This window comes from Amblyomma americanum, chromosome 1, assembly GCF_052857255.1.
Source record: "Amblyomma americanum isolate KBUSLIRL-KWMA chromosome 1, ASM5285725v1, whole genome shotgun sequence".
Taxonomy (NCBI): domain Eukaryota; kingdom Metazoa; phylum Arthropoda; class Arachnida; order Ixodida; family Ixodidae; genus Amblyomma; species Amblyomma americanum.
The window spans coordinates 53,549,443-53,568,027 of NC_135497.1; the positions used below are offsets into that span (position 1 = coordinate 53,549,443).

Sequence of the window (18,585 nt, forward strand, 5' to 3'; positions counted from 1 at the left end):
GCTCTTTTTGTGGCGTCCTTGCGGGAATGACCGTTCATACGTAAATGCACTTTACTTTTTAATTTTAATGCTTCGCCCCTTTTAATTAAGGCAGTACAGAGAAAAACGCCATGGCGGGCGACTGTGGTTGAATTGCAACTTTTCATGTCGCGTGCCCCCTGGTTTGGCCCAGTGGTATGTTTGCACACATGAAGCTGGTTGCTAAACGTACTATGCAACTAGGATTTGCTAGAATTTTCAGTGCAGTTGCAGGGATCTGTGATATCCAGAATTTATTAACTGAAAAAAAAATAGTGAACTCTGTGGAACATTTTTAATGGCCGGGATTCTGTACTTGGGAACTGGGAGGGTATCAACAAGATTTTACTGTGTTTGTTCGTCTTCTCTTTTGTCCTTGGAATTTTCACGTTGAATTGTTTTCAATGATTGGGTATCTTATCATGCTTTTATTCAACTGTCACAGAAATTTTTGTATTGACATGTACAGCGGTTTCATGTTATTAATTACTTTCGCATTTCATTCTAAAAGGTCCCACTATAGTGGTAAAATTTGGAACCTCTTTCTGCCTCTGTCTCTCTTTTTAAGCATTTATCAAGCTTTCTATCTTTTTAAAAATTTCAACCTGACAGAAAAATGAGTTCACTTCTCTCACGAGAGAGAAAGAGGTAACTCACCTTAGTTTTTGTCAGTCTTCTGCCAGGACGGTCAAAAAGCCGTTGGAGAATCTTGCTTAAATACTACTTCACCACTGTTCACTTGTGCAGCTTTGTATGTTGTGCGATTTCTATGTGCAGTGGAACCCCACCATAGCAATTTTGCATATAGCAAAAACACTAGTATAGTCCAGTGAAACATTTCACCTTCCGTGGATGATTGTGCATTTTTTTCTTTTATTTTAATGGCAGCTTTAATAAACAAAGTTATACTTAAGAGTGTTCACCCATGCAGTGTACTCACATAACGATGTGATCGCAGCACACGCACAATCTAGGACGCCTTGGAGCAACAGACACATAACAGCGTAATAGCAAGGCAAATTAATTTTGATGACAATAAAACGGTACCCTTTTACTGATATAGACACTGATATAGCAAATGTTTTTGCTGGGCCAAGCAACTTTACTATAGAATGGTCCTACTTACCATAGCATCTGTGTGGCCAAAGAGGAGCAGGTGGTGCCTAAATAACTGTGCAAACAAAAGCATTTTTTGGATGCATTGCAGGCTTGTATGAACCAGAAGTGCGTCCCTCTTGAAAAAATCTATGGAGTCAAATGCCCTTATGACTGTTATAATAATGGGGTAAGTTGTCCTTTATCATTTTGTTAATTATCGTAGTCTGTTTTCATACTAGAGATAGGTTTTTATTATTCGTTCTTTCTATTTTCATTTTTTTTTGTTCTTTTTTATCAGCAGGCCTCTTTATTAAGGCCTCAATAAAGAGGCCCACTGCTCGAAAGGATAGTGTCACAACATAAGGCCTAGCAACATGGAGCAAGCTGAGAAATTTGTCAAGCTATTTTTCTCAGCTTGAGAATATTTCTCAAGCTGAGAAATAAACTGCCATTAAAGCTCTATTTGTTATGGTGTTGCACAAATTGCTGGCAGCATGATGACCTGCTGGTTGTGCAGGTTTGCAACAGCCGTGGCAATTGCCATTGCATGGTGGGCTATGCTCCTCCATACTGCAATTACCCAGGACCCGGTGGGAGTTCAGACAGTGGCCCAGCTTCAGACCCATCAGGTACGTACTGATGTGTGCCAGTGGATAACTTGCGTGATAGTTGTACTGTAAAATGCTCATTGGAAGCGTGCTTTCAACAGTGTTATAGAATCGTACAAAATTGTCTTTATTTTTCAGTTCAGCTTTCATACTCTTACTTGAATCTTGTTGTGGATGGTATGGACAGCTGTATTTTGGGAATATACAGTGGAATCTTTATGATACGATTGTTTCTGATAGGAAATTTCAGTATGATATAAGTCATAAAATTCCCTGTCCTGTTTAAAGCTCACATTGCCTTAATAATTGGGCTTTACTGAATTGCTCACACACTTGAGGCTGTGCCATAATTACTGTGGGGGATACCAGCGATGCATTAATCAGCGTCTGGAAGGATGGTTGGCTGAGTGACGCAGGCTGCGTGAAGCTTAGAAAACCAAACATGAGCAGTTGGACTGTTTACGGAGATGGCACCGTCCGTCCGTAGTCACGCCTTCACTCCTACCATTGCACGCTATTGTCAGAGGTGCACGAGTGACTCTGCAGCATGGAATTCAGGTTCCGAGGAGGGCTATTTCAATCATCTCTTGCCACGCCAGTCATACCTGGATGCGTCTTCTCTTTGGGAGCCCGTTCAAATTAACTGATGCGAGACCCGTAGCATCGGAAGTAGCAAGTGTACGATGCCATAGACTTATATGGCTTTTGTTGGCCAGGACTGAGCCAGCACTTCAAATTATCCTGATTTCCAATTTGACTGGGGTCAAATTAGCAAGCTTTTACTGCATACGGAAAAATAGCTACGTATTTACGGTACACACCATATTTATCAATTAAATGTATGTGTATTGATGAGCAGATAGACTAATGTATGTTTCACTCTGTTTTTTTCTTACAGCCGGTTACAGTTTTATGGTGTCCATGTACATAATTTTCCTCTGCATTGTGCCTCTGGCTGTGATCACCAGTTTCTCCATATACTACTTCCGACGTCACCTGAAGACATGGTGGATGACGAAAGCTCGCAAGGCAGCAATAAAGTATGCCAGATTTTTGTTATGTTGCAGTAGGCATGCAGTAACGAGTCTAATTAGTGAATACTTTTGCTTATGCTGCACACTAATAAGAGCATGTTTTGCACTTTCTTTGTATTTGGCTTTTGTGCCATGATATGTTGGGGTATATGGTCATTTATGCTCTTATCGGAAACATTGTGCCCAAATCCAATGTTAGCATACACAGGATATGTGTGCTAACACAGGATTTGGTTGCATGGTAAGTAGTGTACGTGCACAATATTTTTCCACACAATTGGTTCTTGTTGCTAATATTTTCAGCTGCAGCCTAGTGCGTTTGCGCTGGTTGTCTGCAACTGTATGCATGCTCCTTGGCTTTGACGAGTACGTCTCCTTTATGCTGCTAAACTTGGTCAAGGCCACCGTGGTAACTCAGTGGTTATGGGGCTCACTTGCTGACCTGAAAGATGCAGGTTCAATCCCGGCCACGGCACTCTTATTTCAATGGAGACGAATGATAGAGGCCTGTATACAGTGTGATGGCAGTGCATATGAAAGAACCCCAGCTGGTTGAAATTATACACAGCCCTCCACCACGGTGTCCCCCATAGCCTGTCGCTTTGGGACATTAAACCCCGTAAACCATAACCTATACGGGGTCAGATTGGGTTCCAAGTGTGTTGAGGTAAAGGGACACTAAAGACAAATTTCATCAATTTTAATGCAATAGTGTTAAGGAGCGTGTGTCACAGAAAAGCTGTCGTCGGCGTCTGTGGCGTCTGCATCGTTGGCCGTGAGCGAAAAACCTGCGAAAAATCTCTAGAGAAGAAACCTAAGGGGCAGGGCCACATAATTCACATGACCTTGTGGCATCATCACAGCCTGTCCACCGGACTGTGAGCAAACTGTCTACCATGGCAGGTGGCAGTTAAATTAATGATTGGTAGTGAGAGGTTGCTCGGTAAGAGCAACCTGGGTTGCAGAAGGCCGACCGGTGGTAGCAACTGCCATCTGCAGGTTTGTGGCACATCGCTTAACCACTGCACCACTGCGCCAGGAAAGATATGGGGACTCTCAGCAGTCTATGACTGTAAGTACAGAATGACCAATTCTGCATAAATGGGCATTAACCCATTAACGCTATCACGTCATATCCTTGAGGCAGAGCTTAAGTGTCCCCTCCAATTTTTTCCACTTCCACTTGGAAACCACAGTTCAGAGCATTCCCATGGCTTATGGAACCATTGAACTTGGTTTAGAGGACCTATTTCACTACATTTTATGTATGTTTAGACAAATTTTTCTCGAAAAGGGCACTTTCAAGGATACTGTTTGTATTTTTTGTGCTAATGGTGGCGAGGTTAATATGTTAGAACTTTACATTTAGCATGTTGGCAGTTGCTCCACCTGTGTCCCAGTAAAAAAACAAGTACCTTCTACCACTGTTGCAGAAGCCCAGTGATCTCTAAAACCTTCAGGGATAGCTTTGCTACTGCATGCTTCTCGGTTTGTAAATCGTCAGTAAATTTTTGACATCGTCGTTGATGTCACTATGAAAGTTGTCGTAGTTAAGTATTAGTTTTTAATACAACAGAAGCCATCTGTTTGCTTTGACATGGTTATTGGGGCTTATCCAATAGCATGGTTCACTGGTTGCGTGCTCAAGCCAACGTGGCAAAGATGGCCATGTGATCTGTTTTGACGCAAGTAGTTCATTCAAGTACTGATATTGTTGAGAGGAGTCCTCTCAACTCTGCATTTTTATAGAGTATGGCTGAATCGTGCAGTGCAATTTGACATAGGTTGTTCTAGAACATACCTCCACAGTCATAATTTATTGTACTGTCCTTTAGGAATCCGCCTTTTTTACAGGATATGGTGCTTTCTGGGAAGTGGCAAAAAATTTGTCTGCTACTGGTTGAAAACAAACGCATGTGTGAGACGCAGGTGATATCCGGTTCCGCGAGTTGCCAGCTACGGTTGTGAGGTGGCAGATGTGCTTTACAGCTGTAGTCTGTCGCATGCGCCTGTTACTAATTTAAACTGCACATGCACAGGAGAAGCTGGAGGAGGAGTGGCACGCAGGTGCAGTGGCTGTGATAGTGTGTGCTGACGGGAGATGAATTCAGAGCACCTGGCAGCGTAACATGAATGCATGCTATGCATCACATAAACAATCCTGCAAAGCCAAGAATTGTTAGCAGGTGCACGTTAAATGCTTCAGATGTGGTATATTGCGCCGTTGTAAGCCGAGCCTTAAACTTGCAGCCCTCGCCGACTAAAAAGAAAAAGTTGACTCCAAATATAATCTGGCACGTCCCGTCCTCCGCGGAATGGCATCGCGGTTTGCACAGTGCAAAGTAAAAAACTCGTAACGATGCAGTCTCAAGGCCAGGACTCTGAGGCAAATGGATGTCAAAGGCGGTCAAACGGTGCCCCATCCTGCCTTCCATGCTTGCATGTGGCTGGCTGACTAGCGGCAAACCGAGCCAACGATCCTGTGCTTTCGGAATCCTGCGCGATGTGCGCGCTTCGGAGATTACCGGAAGCTAGCTCTCGTGTTGTTTATTGCTCATCAGGGAAAGTGGCAGCCAGCATGAGTGAGTCGGGTAAATGGTGCGCATTTCGAATTTTCATAGTGGAACTGATGTGCACATGAATTAACATTTTTTTTCACACATGGAGCTCCATGCATCATGCCAGGAATGGGCACTGGCCCGAGACACGTACTACCCGTGGCTCGGCCATGACTACCTTAGACCCTGCAGATAGGTAGACTCCATCCCCCAATTTCATATCACCATTTTTTGAAGAGAAAAAAGACGTGGACTTGTTCGCAGCAACGTGCAGACTTCTGTGCCTTGCATATGTAGCTCCACTGAGAGAACATACTTCCAACCTGTTGCAGCACTTTGGCCAATTCTCTTAAGTTCCTTTTTACATTATTGATGGAAGAGGTATTAGTAAATAATTACGAAAAAAATCTAAAGCTCAGCAATGAACAGCTGAGCCAGAAACAAAAATTAGCCAGTATTGTACATGGTAGTGCTGCTGTAGGGAGTCATTATGGTGCATCTGTTTAGATGGTTGTACTTGGCCTGATTTCCTGCTGCTTTGACAGCCTTTTTTTTTCTCAAATAAATAGTAGTGCCCTTTTAACAAAGACGAAGGTGCATTTAGCTCGCTGGAGCTGAGTTATTGATAACAATATATTGATAATTTTGCAGCAAAAAAAAGAGCTCAGACTTGGAGTGCACTGGATGTACGAGTTGGCACTTTTCCAGTGCTATAGCTGCAGGCTGTGGAAAGCTGGAGCACGGCGTAGTTCAGCTTGGATTCGGTTCGGTGTTCTTAAGTTAAAGGGAGGAGTTGTGCACTGGTGCATTGCTTGGACCGTGATGTGGACTGCGTCTCTTTCATTCTTCAGGAGCCGTGCCCAGCAGGTGGGCCTTGATCGGCGTGGGGGCCGCCCCCTGTCCAAGTTTAATATAGATGCCGAGGCCATCAAGGCACTCAACATTTCGGCTCCAGTGACCCAGCCCATGGTCCCACAGCAGCCGCTAGCACCAAGCGCGCCGCCAATGCCACCTTCGCAGCACCAAAAGCCGCACCGCAGTGTCAGCCGTGAGCGTGGCAGCTTCCGTAATGTGGACATCTCGGGGCCAGTGCTGCAGAGCTCAAGCAACAGCCATGTGGCCCCGACACGGCCAGCGCCTGCCAGACCCGCACCTGCCCGGCCTGCCCCAGGGCGGCCCACGGGTGTCCAGAGGGCTCCTTCGTGTCCATCACAGGTCGGTGTGCTCGATTATTGTTCACGGGGCCCAATTTTACAAAACTTTGCCATTGGCTACGGACATCATTTGGGGTCTGGGGCTTAGTCAGGTGGCAGCAAACAGTATTGTTTTTTTTTGCTATTCTTTTATTTTTGGCAGCATAAGAGAATAAAATACAATGTAAATTGAGTTTTATTGAGCAATTTTCAGAAACTGATTGAACAGAAGTAGCTCATAGTAAATGTAGCCTTAATCATATATCTATAGAGGTTGGAGTTTTCTGTTTAAACCGAAAAGAAAACAATAAAAGTACACTGACTTCAATTTTCGAAATTCAGTTTTATAACCAGAAAAAGGTCAGTGTCCTTGACATGCATCCTTGACAAGGTAGGGGTGCTGTGAGACATAGTACCGTTGGACTAAGTAACGCAGTTGTGCATTTAGAGGCATTGTGCTGCTACCTTGCACACATTTGCAGACCAGGGTGCTGCATCTCCTTGCCAAATGTTGTTTGCTACTGTAGCACTGTTTATTCACTGTCATCACCTGCTTTGGGCAGTTACTTGGTTAAGTGGGTTCCTCTGCTGTGTGTAACGATACTGAAGCAGAATCATGCCTACGCATCTCGAAAAATTATGTTCTGGCTATCGCAATGTTTCAGCTGCAGTTCCATCACAGCAGTCAACACTAAGGTCACGTGATACCTTGCGCCCTTGCTCAATCCAGGGCAATATCCCAACAAAAAACAGGGAATTCTAACTTTTTGGAAATAAACTTCCACTTGCGTTTTTGTGTGATTTCCTTCTTAACTTCTGTTTTTTTTAATGGTGGAATTTGCTTCTATAAGCGCAGATGTGTCCCAGACAACACTGAAATGTCCTGAGGATGTACTGAGGACATTTTTTGAACATATTCTTTATCCTAAGGACATCCTCAAATGATCCTCAATAAGTATTAGAGATCCTCGTGTCTGGTCTCAGGACAGCCTCAGAATGTCCTCAAAAGGACAATTCATGATGTTTTGAGTACATTCTAAGGAGATTTTAGCTGGATGCTGGTGTGCTGTGTGTGGTGTGCTGTGCTGGCCTCTTTACATCTCTTTTGAGCTGCTGTATTCTGTGCTGCCTAACGAAATGTAAATGGAAAATCAGCAGTTGAATATGTGTAATTCAGTTCAAGCGCACTGTTCTTTATGTTGCTAGTGCAATAAGGGGCTGCAAATATGACTTTCAGTGTGGTTATAAGTGTACACATACTGAACATAGCTTACAACTTACAATGCAACACTGCTCTTCAGCATAGGCAACTGCTATAAAAATTAGTCACTATGGCATGTATTCATAGGTTCATATTAGAATAAAATGACCGCATGCACTGAAGCAGTGTTTTTCCATAGCAAAATAGTTCTGCTGCACGACCTAAAACATTAAGAAAAGAAAGACCTCCATTCAAAGTCTACATCAGTTGGGCTTAGTCCGAAAGTCACCTTTGTGCAGGACTTTTGTCGCTTTTGCCTCTTTTTTCTTTAGCTCTTCATCCGAGTGGTGAAACCACACCTTCACAACATTATGATGTTGCACTGTTTGCCATCAGAAAAATTCTTCTTCATGGCCTGTGAAGAAAAAATATCATAGCAGTTATATTTTTTCAATCAATTTATTTCCCCATCTAACAGTACAGATGGAGGGGTTGTAGAAAAAAGCTGCCAATGAGCAGCTTGACGAGTCTACAAACCTAATGTTCAGCAGGGAGGCAGAACTGAAACTTACATCAAAGAACCACCAAAGAACATACAAAACAGCAATGTGTACACAGAAGTAAATTTAAGCCATGTTTTTTAAATACAATGTGTGAAGTTCTTGGTGGAAGCAGGAAAACAAATCGAAATTAATGAGAGCATAAATGTTAAGAAGAGATGGAGGAGTGTAATGATTGTTTCCCTAGGTTCAGTCGAGGTGTCGGCACTATCCATTCCTCGCCATGTCTTGTTGGATAGCCTAATGCTTTGTTCCTTAGTTCAGCTAATTTCCATAGGTTGGTTGTATTGTTCCTAATTTGTGTTTTAAAGGTGACACTAAGGCAGTATTTATACAGAACATGTACTTCTCTAGAACGGCTAAAGAAGGCTGCGCTCGGATGTCGGCACGATGAATTATATGCATGTCTGAGATACCTTTTTGGATTAATTAAATACGTTCAAGGTTAGTGAATGTTGTAGTGCTCCACACTTAACTGGAAATAATTTAAACGAGAATTGAAGATTGAGTTGTAAATTATCATTTTAGTTTGTGTAGGAAGGATATATTTTAAATGACCTATTGCACCAGTGATATGAGAAATTTTTTGTAACACATGATTAACATGATAGTCCCATGACATACTTGAGGAAAATATTAGCCCGAGACATTTGAACTGCTCCACTATTACAAGACGCTAGTTTAAAATAATATTTTGATGCGGTGGTATGAGTCCATTTTTCGGCCTGAATATGACCTCTTTAGTCTTACACTCGTTTATCTGCAGTAAATTATCTGTGCACCAATCCTAGAGAGCTTTCATTGTGGTATTAATAATAATAATAATAATAATAATAATAATAATAATAATCATCATAACTTCTTTATTTCCATCAGTGATGGAGGAGACTGCGAGTAAAAGTCGCTTTAGAGGCAAGCGACTTGACTAGAGCCCGCAGCCTCCATTACAAGGCAAACAGCGATTGAGCAGGAAATATACATAGCAATTGACCACATGTGAAATTTGCACAAAAAATAAACGCAAAAACACAAATTACACTGATAGATAAGATCATGGATGTCATTACCAGCAAAAAATAGACCCATATCATCAGCATAGATGACAAACTTTGCATTGTGGCTAATATTGACAATATCATTTATGTAAATATTAAAACAGTAAAGTCCCCAGCGTACTCCCCTGCGGGGCACCACATAAAAGAGGTTTCGGTTCAGACTGCATGCCATTAATCAATACCACTTGCTGTCTAAATGGTAAATAAGAGTTCAATAATGATAGTGTTTTTCCTCGGATACCATAGCACTGCAATTTATTTAGCAAGATTTTGTGATTTACCAGGTCAAAAGCCTTCGAAAAATCCACTAAAACTCCAACCACAATGCCTTTGTTTTCGAGCTGTGTTATTATGTATTCTTGCAAATCCACACATTACTTATATAACGCATCTACACCATATATATCTGTGCCATAAGCATTCATGAGTATAGCAATCGCCTGTCAAACGTGATGCAGATATGAATGTTACTTAATGTGTGATTTACCTACTAAGCCCAAAAGAAGCATTGAGTTTAACCTATGGTCTGCAAACATGGGCATTTTCAGTTACCACTGAAAATGCCCATGTAACAGGGATGTCAGTGCACAGAAAAACCAAATCAATAATAGTAGCGTACTCAGGATCGCATGTGCAACATTAAGGCTGCAAAATTTCTTTTCTTGCCCTTTTGGCCCAGCCAAATTTACAACCACTTCTGGTGTCATGAAGGACTCTAGCATATTTCTAGTGGCCTGTGGTGCAGCCATTCCCTCAAGGCCATGCAGTTGCTGCACATACAAAAATAAAAATAACATTATTTCAAGCTGCGTGCAAAGTGCAAATGTCGACAAAGGTGAAAATAGTGCCACACAAATCGTGTCTTCATGCCTTCATTTCTCCCTTTTTCTCCCATTTCTCACTTTAAGCTGAGGCCCTTGACATGGAGCAATAAGGGGCCCAGACTTGTGTTGGGCAGTGAGCAGTGGGAAATTTGGCATCTGCTGAGCCTCCTTCAGTATGGCTTCTTGCTCTGATAGTTTGTTAGTGAGCTGATCAAGTGAATGCTTTGGTTTTTAGAGCAGCCTTGTCAGAGTAGACATATGGTTCTTAAATGGGAACATGCTGCATGATTTCAATGGCCCCAGATGCTCAACATCGGATGCCAGATGATATAGTCCATGTACATTGTGTGAAACATGCTCCTTACCATAGAGGTATTTTGCTAAGCCTTTTACAAAATGACTCAAAAACCCCCCTGCGTACTGCCCTTCACTTTGTGTGGCATTAGGCCTTGAAAGAATGGTAATAGCCGCATGCAAAACTTGTTTGCAGCATAGATTCCGCTAAAGGTCTCTTGTCTATCACACAGCTGGATTCCCTCCTCTTTTTGAGATGTTCTTGTCCCAATGCACTTCTGTTAGTTTTGTTTTTGTTTTGTTGCTTGCTCATAGTAGTGCTGCGTTGCATTTATTTATATATTCATGTATAGCCCTCCTGCTTGGTCTTCAGTGGCTGCAGTATGTTTAAATAAAATAAATATAAAATTCCCATACCTCGCTAATGGAAGAGGTGATAGTAGCACAAGCCCTCCATACAGCTAGAAGAAACGAAACTCTGCCCTTCCATAAATCTAGATCTTTAAGACTGTGTGGCTTTCGGTTAAATTCGCAAGGAACAAACTGTGCAGCCTTGACATTTCTCTCTCAGAGTTCCATGTGGACTTTGCTGCCAAGCCTTCTAGCTTTCGAAACACGGAACCACAACACAAGCAACTTGCGCACCACGTCTAGGCAAACGAAATGCAGGTCATCTGAAGGGACATCCCTCACAATGTCTATTGGCACTTCCTCTACAATACTGCTACCAGTATGATACTGCTGCTGTGTCCTGTGCCTAAAACTATGGTCCGTTCGCAGCTCACTGCTAATGTTTGGGAAACAGACTCTTCCTTCAATGTGGGCGCCCTTAACAGTGCACTTCTTCCAACTGTAATAGCCTGTGTGGCTTTCTACGCATAAAACTAATGCCTTTGCAGGCGCATTACACACCGTCTTTTAGTACGTATGTGCGAATAGGGGTTTCTTGGTTCAGAGCGAATAGTAATTCTCTGTGAATAATTTCAAAGCGAATATTTGGAATGCTTCAGGCACACAAAAAAAGGTTGAACAGCACGATAGGCATATTCGAAATAATGTATTTTTCAAACACACAAAGCTGTTATATACTTTTAAGCAATGACTCCACGAACACTTACTAGGCATACGCACCGCATGCCCAGCAGCCCAGCACCAGCCCACATCGTCGGAAAGGGCACCCGTCTCTGTTTCTCGTGCTTGCACTGTTGTGCTTGATTCGCGAATTTCACCCGGAGAAGCGCGGCTGCGTTCAAAAGCCAACACGGTGGCTCAACGGTTAAGGTGCTCGGCTGCTGACCCGAAAGACGCAGGCTCGATCCTCGCCGCAGCGGTCGAATTTCAGTACAGGCGAAATTCCAGAGGCCCGTGTACTGTGTGATGTCAGTGCACGTTAAAGAACCCCAGGTGGTCGAAATTTCCGGAGCCCTTCACTACGGTGTTTCTTGTAGCCTGAGTCGCGTTGGGATGTTAAACCCCCATAAACCATAAACTAGCCATTTTTTGCGAGTTCATTATATGCGAGTTCAACTGCAGTTAAGCCTTGAATGGAGTACTCTTGTTTTATTTATTGCTGGGGAGGCAGTGGATGCCTGTTAGCAGCCGCACCTGATCCCACTACCTCTGCATTGTTGCATTTATGGCAAAAGAGGAGTAAAGGTTTGCCGGTGGTGTTCGTCCGGTGATTTCCAGAAACTGGATGCACCGCTTGAAGGCTCCTCGATGATATGACTTGCAGGTGAAGCGATTTAGTGAGAAACGAACTTTTATACAGGCTATTTACAGCTGGGCACAAACAAAAGTCAGTATACGGCCACAGCTATCCGCGGCCGGCCTAGCCGACCGCTTGCACAGAGGCGAGGGACACCGCGTCCCAACAGTCAAACTGGCGCGCCTTGCACCAGCTCTCAACGGTCACTCCCTCCGCACTCGGCCAGACCGAGCGCCTGCCAGCTAGGAGTCGCTAGAGACCAAAGCACACAGGCGCGGCTCCCTTCGCGGGTACACCCCGAAGATGCCCGCGCCCCTTTCCACACGTAAAAATAAACTAACTGCGGCTCATCAGTTTTGACGAATAGGAAAGCTCAGAACAGATGTCAGCGTTTTCCCTTACCCACGAGTTACTCCCTAGGTGGTCTCGCAATCCGCCAAGGGGACAGGGGTCCAAGGTCGAGGCCGGCAGATAGCCCCGCCATCCAGAGCGGCGAAGGAAACCGCAAGGACGAATTGGGAGACTAACCAAAAAGGCACGAGTTCCCTTCTAACGGCGTGCACCAAAGCAAAACAAAATAAAACAAAACCGGACGCGCAGCCTAGGTCACTGCCCTCTCGCGAAATATTCGCAACACATGTACAAAAAGATGCGACAGCGCGCCGAACCCTACACCTTCCCCCCAAGACTCGGCTAATCTATTCAGAGATAAGCCGAGACAACAAACAACAAAAAGGGTTCGGCAAGTGGCGGTTGAGTACCTCTGCACGAGCAAGCAACCGAAGCCTGCGAGACCGCATGCTGCGACCCTTCGTCCCACACACAGATACATGCTACTAAGGTCCACAAAAATATAGACAAAAAAACACGCAAAGAAATCCCACACTTTCGTTCGATCGACGTGCGCCTTTCTTGAGTACAACGAGTACAGTTTGTTGTCCATGTACGCAGTTCCCTGGTCCACTATCCCCAGCGGTCACTGCGGGACGTCAGCCAGTGCACTATCCCATCAAGCGTTGGGTATTCTAGACAAGGCATCTGCGTTAGCATGGTCGGTTCCTCTGCGACGTTCAATGGCAACATTGTAGCGTTGGAGCGCAAGAGCCCAGCGCGTAAGCTTTGCACTTTGAGGCACACTGCTCGTAAGAAAGGAGAGCGGATTGCGGTCAGTGATGACAGTCACGGGGGCGGCGAACACCCACGTCTCAAACTTTTTTAATGCCCAGATTACCCCGAATGCCTCCCTCTCGATTGCCGCCCACCGCATCTGCGATGGTGTGAACTTGCGACTGGCGAAGGCTATCGGCGCCTCAGTGCCGTTGTCAGAAAGCTGCGCTAAACAGGCACCTGTGTTAAACAGGCACCGGCTGCTACTGCCGACGCGTCTGTAAAAAGCAGATACGGCTTTCGTGGGTCCGGAGTGGTCAGTGAAACCGCCACGCTTAGAGCTTTCTTCGGGGCTTTCAAGGCTTTGGCCGCGTCATCTGGCCACGGTATTTTGTTCGGCACGCCTTTTCCTGTCAGGTGTGTCAGTGGAAGAGCGATTTCTGCAAAATTGGGAACATAGCTACGGTAGTAGCCGCACAGCCCAAGGGTGCTCCTCAATTCTTTCTTTGTCTTAGGGGCTTGAATTCCTTCGATGGCCTCAATTTTCTCTTTGGCTGGGCCATGCCGGCCTGAGCCGACAACGTGCCCCAGGTAGCGGATTGAAGGCATCGCTACCTGGCACTTCTCCCAGCTAGCGTGCAGGCCTACCTCCTCCAGAGTGCAAAACACCCGCTTTAAATGATGGATATGCGCTTCTAGAGATTGGCTGAATACGGCGATATCGTCTAGATAGGCGCAAGCGTATTCTTCTTGCCCGGCTAGCAACTGGTTCATGATCCTTTGGAAGGTTGCCGCTGTGTTCTTAAGACCGAAAGGCATCACCCGCCAGGCAAATTGACCTAGGTGCGAGATGAACGCTGTCGGAAGCTGAGAATCCTGAGTGAGTGGCAGCTGCCAATAGCCACGCCTGAGGTCTAGAAGTGTTATGAACATCGCGGCTCCGACTCGCATGATCAGCTCCTGGGGGCAAACCATAGGAAATGCGTCCATCTCGGTCACCGCGTTCAGCGCTTGGTAGTCTATGCAAAGACGTACCGACCCGCCTTTTTTGGGAACGCACACGATCCGGTGTGCAAAAGAGCTTTTACAGGGGTAGATGAGGCCTTGTGCAAGGAGCTCATCAATGTGCCTCGTTACTTCGTCTTTTAAAGCCTCTGGGATCCTATAAGGGTGGCCTCGCCTTGGAGTTGCCCCCTCCGCGAGCTTTATGCTGTGCTTGCCCACGTGCGCGATCGACGGTTCGTTCGCAAATAATGCCTGGTGCTGCTCGAACGTGGCGTGCACCAGCTCCGCTGCATCCCTGTCTAAGTGGCTTGTTTTATCCGGCGTAGGCATTACCCAGTCCTTCGGGACGTTGCTTGCGTGCGGGGTATATTCGATTTCTCCAAAATCGCAGTCGTCATCAAATATGACGCTCGCCGAACCTACCTTCCCGACGTAAGGGCGTAGCTTATTTGCATGTACTAGCATGCGGTGACCGTCACTCATCTGCACATAGTACGAGTGCTCGCGGTACCTTTTTGTCACCGCCGCCGGCCCTAGCCACTTCGGGTACATTTTCTCTGGCCTCTTGTCATCAAAGACGAGGACCGCCTCACCTTCGCGAAAGGTTTTTACCATTGCGTGCTTGTTGTAGTGCGACGAGTACGCCTCTTGCTGTTTTCTAGTCGTTAGCTCCGCAATGTCGGCCGCGATCTCGAGCTGTGCTTTCAAATTTTTCAAATACTCAGCGGGAGCACTCGCTAGCTCCCTGAGTACCTCAATGTCTCCTGCCCAGCTTTGCTTCAGGATACCGAGTGGTCCTACTGGGTCTCGGCCGTAAAGCATTCGGAAGGGTGACACGCCAGTGGTGTCGTGTGGCACCGCCCTATAGGCCCAAAGAAGAAAGGGAACGAACTTGTCCCAGTCTTTCGGTTCATTTTCATATACGTGTGAGAGCGTGGTCTTAAAGACTCTGTTCCACCTCTCCACCGCCCCATTGCTCTCCGGATGATTGGGAGCAGAAAAGCGCGGGGTACAGCCGAGTCTTTCGAGGAACTCCTTCGTAAGTGCGGCTGTGAAATTGGTGCCGCAGTCCGAACACACCACCTCGGGAACCCCAGTCCGGCTAAACACCGAAAGCAGCGCGTCGCAGGTTGCCCTGGCGGACAAAGACCTTAGGCAAACTACTTCTGGCCAACGCGTGTACAGATCTATTATGCAAAGCGCATACCGATGTCCTCGGCCAGATGATGGCTCAATCGGACCTATGATATCCGCGTTCACTTTCTGAAAGGGAAACTTCGGGCGAGTGAGAGGCGTTATCGGTACCCTATCGGTTCGCCGGTGGTCTGAACGCACTTGACAGCTATGGCAGCTGTCACAGTGTTTGCGAATATCCGACTCCATGCCCGGCCAGTAGAAACTGTACTTTAGGCGAGCTTTAGTCTTGCGAAAGCCCAGCTGTCCCCCCCAATAGGACTCGTGTGCTAGGCTGAGTGCGGCCTCGCACCGTAATCTTGGCAGTACTAACTGCTGTACCCCTTGGCCTAGCACCTGGTCTTTATGATACAAAACTCCGTCTACGATAGACATGCCCGCCTTTCCTTGCTTGGCGTTCTGCCAGGCCTGACGCAGAGTCTCATCCTCATGCTGCTCCGCGCGAAACTTCTGTGCCCCGCTAAGCTCAGCCGTGCCGCCCGCCTGTGATGGCTCGACCTCATTACTGTCAACTGTCTGCTGGGGCAGGGTTTCGTCTGCGAACGCCAGGACGGGCTCGGTGCCCACGTCTGGCCCTGATCTATCTGGTCTGTCTTCAGCCGGCGGCGACAGAGTTCCCACCGCCTGCACGAGACTCTCACTGTCAGTCTTGCCCGAGTCGTGCAGCTGTTCCCATGCGTCTGCGGAAATTAGACAGTCGGCTTGTGTGAGCTTGTCGGTGAGCGTACACAACACCGGTGTCGCATCGTCCACATTTTCGATCAGGGGAGCGCCACGACACAGCGCCAATGGAACTACTGCCAGTTTTGCCTCTACCTTCTCTCCGAAAGCGGAGACGAGATCGATCGTCCCATGTGGGGATACGAACTCCTCAGGTACAAGGCTTTCGCGCACTACGGTGATATCTGCACCGGTGTCCACAATAGCGCCAATAACCGCTTCCCTAGAGCAGATTTTAATGTCCCTGAGCGCTGGACGCGTGGATTGCAAGGCATGGGTGGACACGCGTGCCGTTAGCCTATCATCGCGCGGTAAATTCTCTCGTCTATCAGCTGGGTTCTCACGATCAAATGGGCAGTTCGCGACATGTCTCCAGCTTCCGCATCGGAAACAGCCACCCGACCGCGATACCTTTTTCTTTTCTCCTCCTGGCCTGACTGCGGCTATTCTGTCTCCTCGCTCTGCTCCATGCTTCCGCGTGGGTGGGGCTTCAGTTCTCGGTTTTGGGGGCGTGTCAAAACCTTTAATGCTGTCGGCTTTCTTCTGAGCGCTTCCCTTCCCGGCGGCCTCCTCGTATGTCTGTAGCAGTGCAGCTATCTCATCCACATTCAGCCATTTCTCACCCTCGCGCAGCTTGACATATTTATGTGCTTCTTCTGATAGCCCCGCCTTGAGCTGGTCGGCAACCAGTAGCTTCAATAATCCGTCAAAAGACGACACGCATCGTGACTTTAAATAAAAATTTAAGTAACTCTGGACGCGTGTGGCAAAAGCCTTCCAGGTTTCTTCGCGGCGCTTGGTGGCCCCAGAAAACCGCCTTTGATACTCTGCGGCTGAAAGTTTCAACACGTCTAGGACCACCGCCTTCAACTTGTCATAGTCCCTGTGCTGCTCTGCGGTGAACCGTGTCGATAAGTAGGCTACCCGCTCAGCCAGCACCGGGAACACAAGCTGCGCCCAATGTTCCTTCGACACGTTGTAAGCCACGAGCGAGCATTCCACTGACTCAAACTAGACGGGTACTTCACCGTCTGCCGGCAATTTGGGGAACGCGCCGGCGAGTAGCTTAGCATACTGTCTCAACCGCTCGTCCTCGGAAAGCGCCGCATTCTGGCTTCGAGCACGCATGATTTGCATCTCGAGCTCTATGGCTCTTATTTTTTTTTATACAATTCCAACTCTTTCTCAATGTTTTGGCCATGCCGTGACCCCGACGCCTCGTTGCTGCCCCTGTCTCCACCGTCCCCCCTGTCACCACTGTCACTACCGCTGTCAATCATAGATGCCTTGTCGGGGTTAAGATGACCAAATCGGGTTATCATCAACTACGCAAGCCTTAGTCAAACAGTGACCGCTAAGAAAACGAAGGAACCAGGGAACTCACTCGGAGCTGCGCTCAGGGTCCTCTTTTCGGGCAGGGATGGAAGCGACCTCGGACCAGGTGTCGACTGAAGCCGCTAGCTGCTGCCTTTACTCGGGGATGCCGTTTTCTGTCCGCTGAAGGCCATGTCCGCTTGAATCTTCCAACTGCCGCCGTTGCTCAGGAATACCACTCTGTGTCTGTTGAAGGCCTTGTCTTCGGCGTTTCACGCCCGATGCGGTTCGCACCTTCGTACCCCGTAGCCTGTCGTCCTTTCGGTATCTCGCCTTGGATGCCGAACTTCGTCGTTCTCTCCGTGGATGTCTTCGTCCGTTCCTCGGGGCCGCTGCAGAGCACCAGTACTGTCGACTGCGCCAGTAAAGGTTTGCCGATGGTGTTGGTCCGGTGATTTCCAGAAACTAGATGCACCGCTTGAAGGCTTCTCGATGATATGACTTGCAGGCGAAGCAATTTAGTGAGAAACGAACTTTTATTCAGGCTATTTACAGCTGGGTACAAATAAGTCAGTATACGGCCACAGCTATCCGCGGCCGGCCTAGCCGACCGCCTGCACAGAGGCGAGGGACACTGCGTCCCAACAGTCAAACTGGCGCGCCTTGCACCAGCTCTCAACGGTCACTCCCTCCGCACTCGGCCAGACCGAGCGCCTGCCAGCTAGGAGTCGCTAGAGACCAAAGCACACGGGTGCGGCTCCCTTCGCGGGTACACCCCGAAGATGCCCGCGCCCCTTTCCACACGTAAAAATAAACTGCTAACTGCGGCTCATCAGTTTTGACGAATAGGAAAGCTCAGAACTGATGTCAGCGTTTTCCCTTACCCACGAGTTGCTCCCTAGGTGGTCTCACAATCCGCCAAGGGGACAGGGGTCCAAGGTCGAGGCCGGCAGATAGCCCCGCCGTCCGGAGCGGCGAAGGAAACCGCAAGGACGAATGGGGAGACTAACCAAAAAGGCACGAGTCCCCTTCTAACGGCGTTCACCAAAGCAAAACAAAATAAAACAAAACCGGATGCGCAGCCTAGGTCACTG

At 47.0% G+C, this 18,585-nt stretch overlaps 2 protein-coding genes across 2 annotated transcripts in view; one reads left to right on the forward strand and one right to left on the reverse strand.

The window, feature by feature from the left end:
* Positions 1-18,585, forward strand: part of LOC144112828 (zinc metalloproteinase-disintegrin-like protein F1) — a 55,697-nt gene that overhangs the window by 32,648 nt on the left and 4,464 nt on the right. The window contains exons 15-18 of the mRNA XM_077645640.1: positions 1,226-1,303; positions 1,634-1,745; positions 2,623-2,764; positions 6,168-6,531. Coding sequence (XP_077501766.1) covers positions 1,226-1,303; positions 1,634-1,745; positions 2,623-2,764; positions 6,168-6,531 — 696 coding nt within the window. The remainder of the gene's footprint in view (positions 1-1,225; positions 1,304-1,633; positions 1,746-2,622; positions 2,765-6,167; positions 6,532-18,585) is intronic.
* On the reverse strand, positions 12,058-17,685 carry LOC144115605 (uncharacterized). The gene is made up of 3 exons (XM_077650027.1): positions 17,662-17,685; positions 15,344-17,188; positions 12,058-12,063 (listed from the first exon to the last, which is right to left on the reverse strand). Exons 1-3 carry the CDS (start codon positions 17,683-17,685, stop codon positions 12,058-12,060), a joined length of 1,875 nt encoding a protein of 624 aa, XP_077506153.1.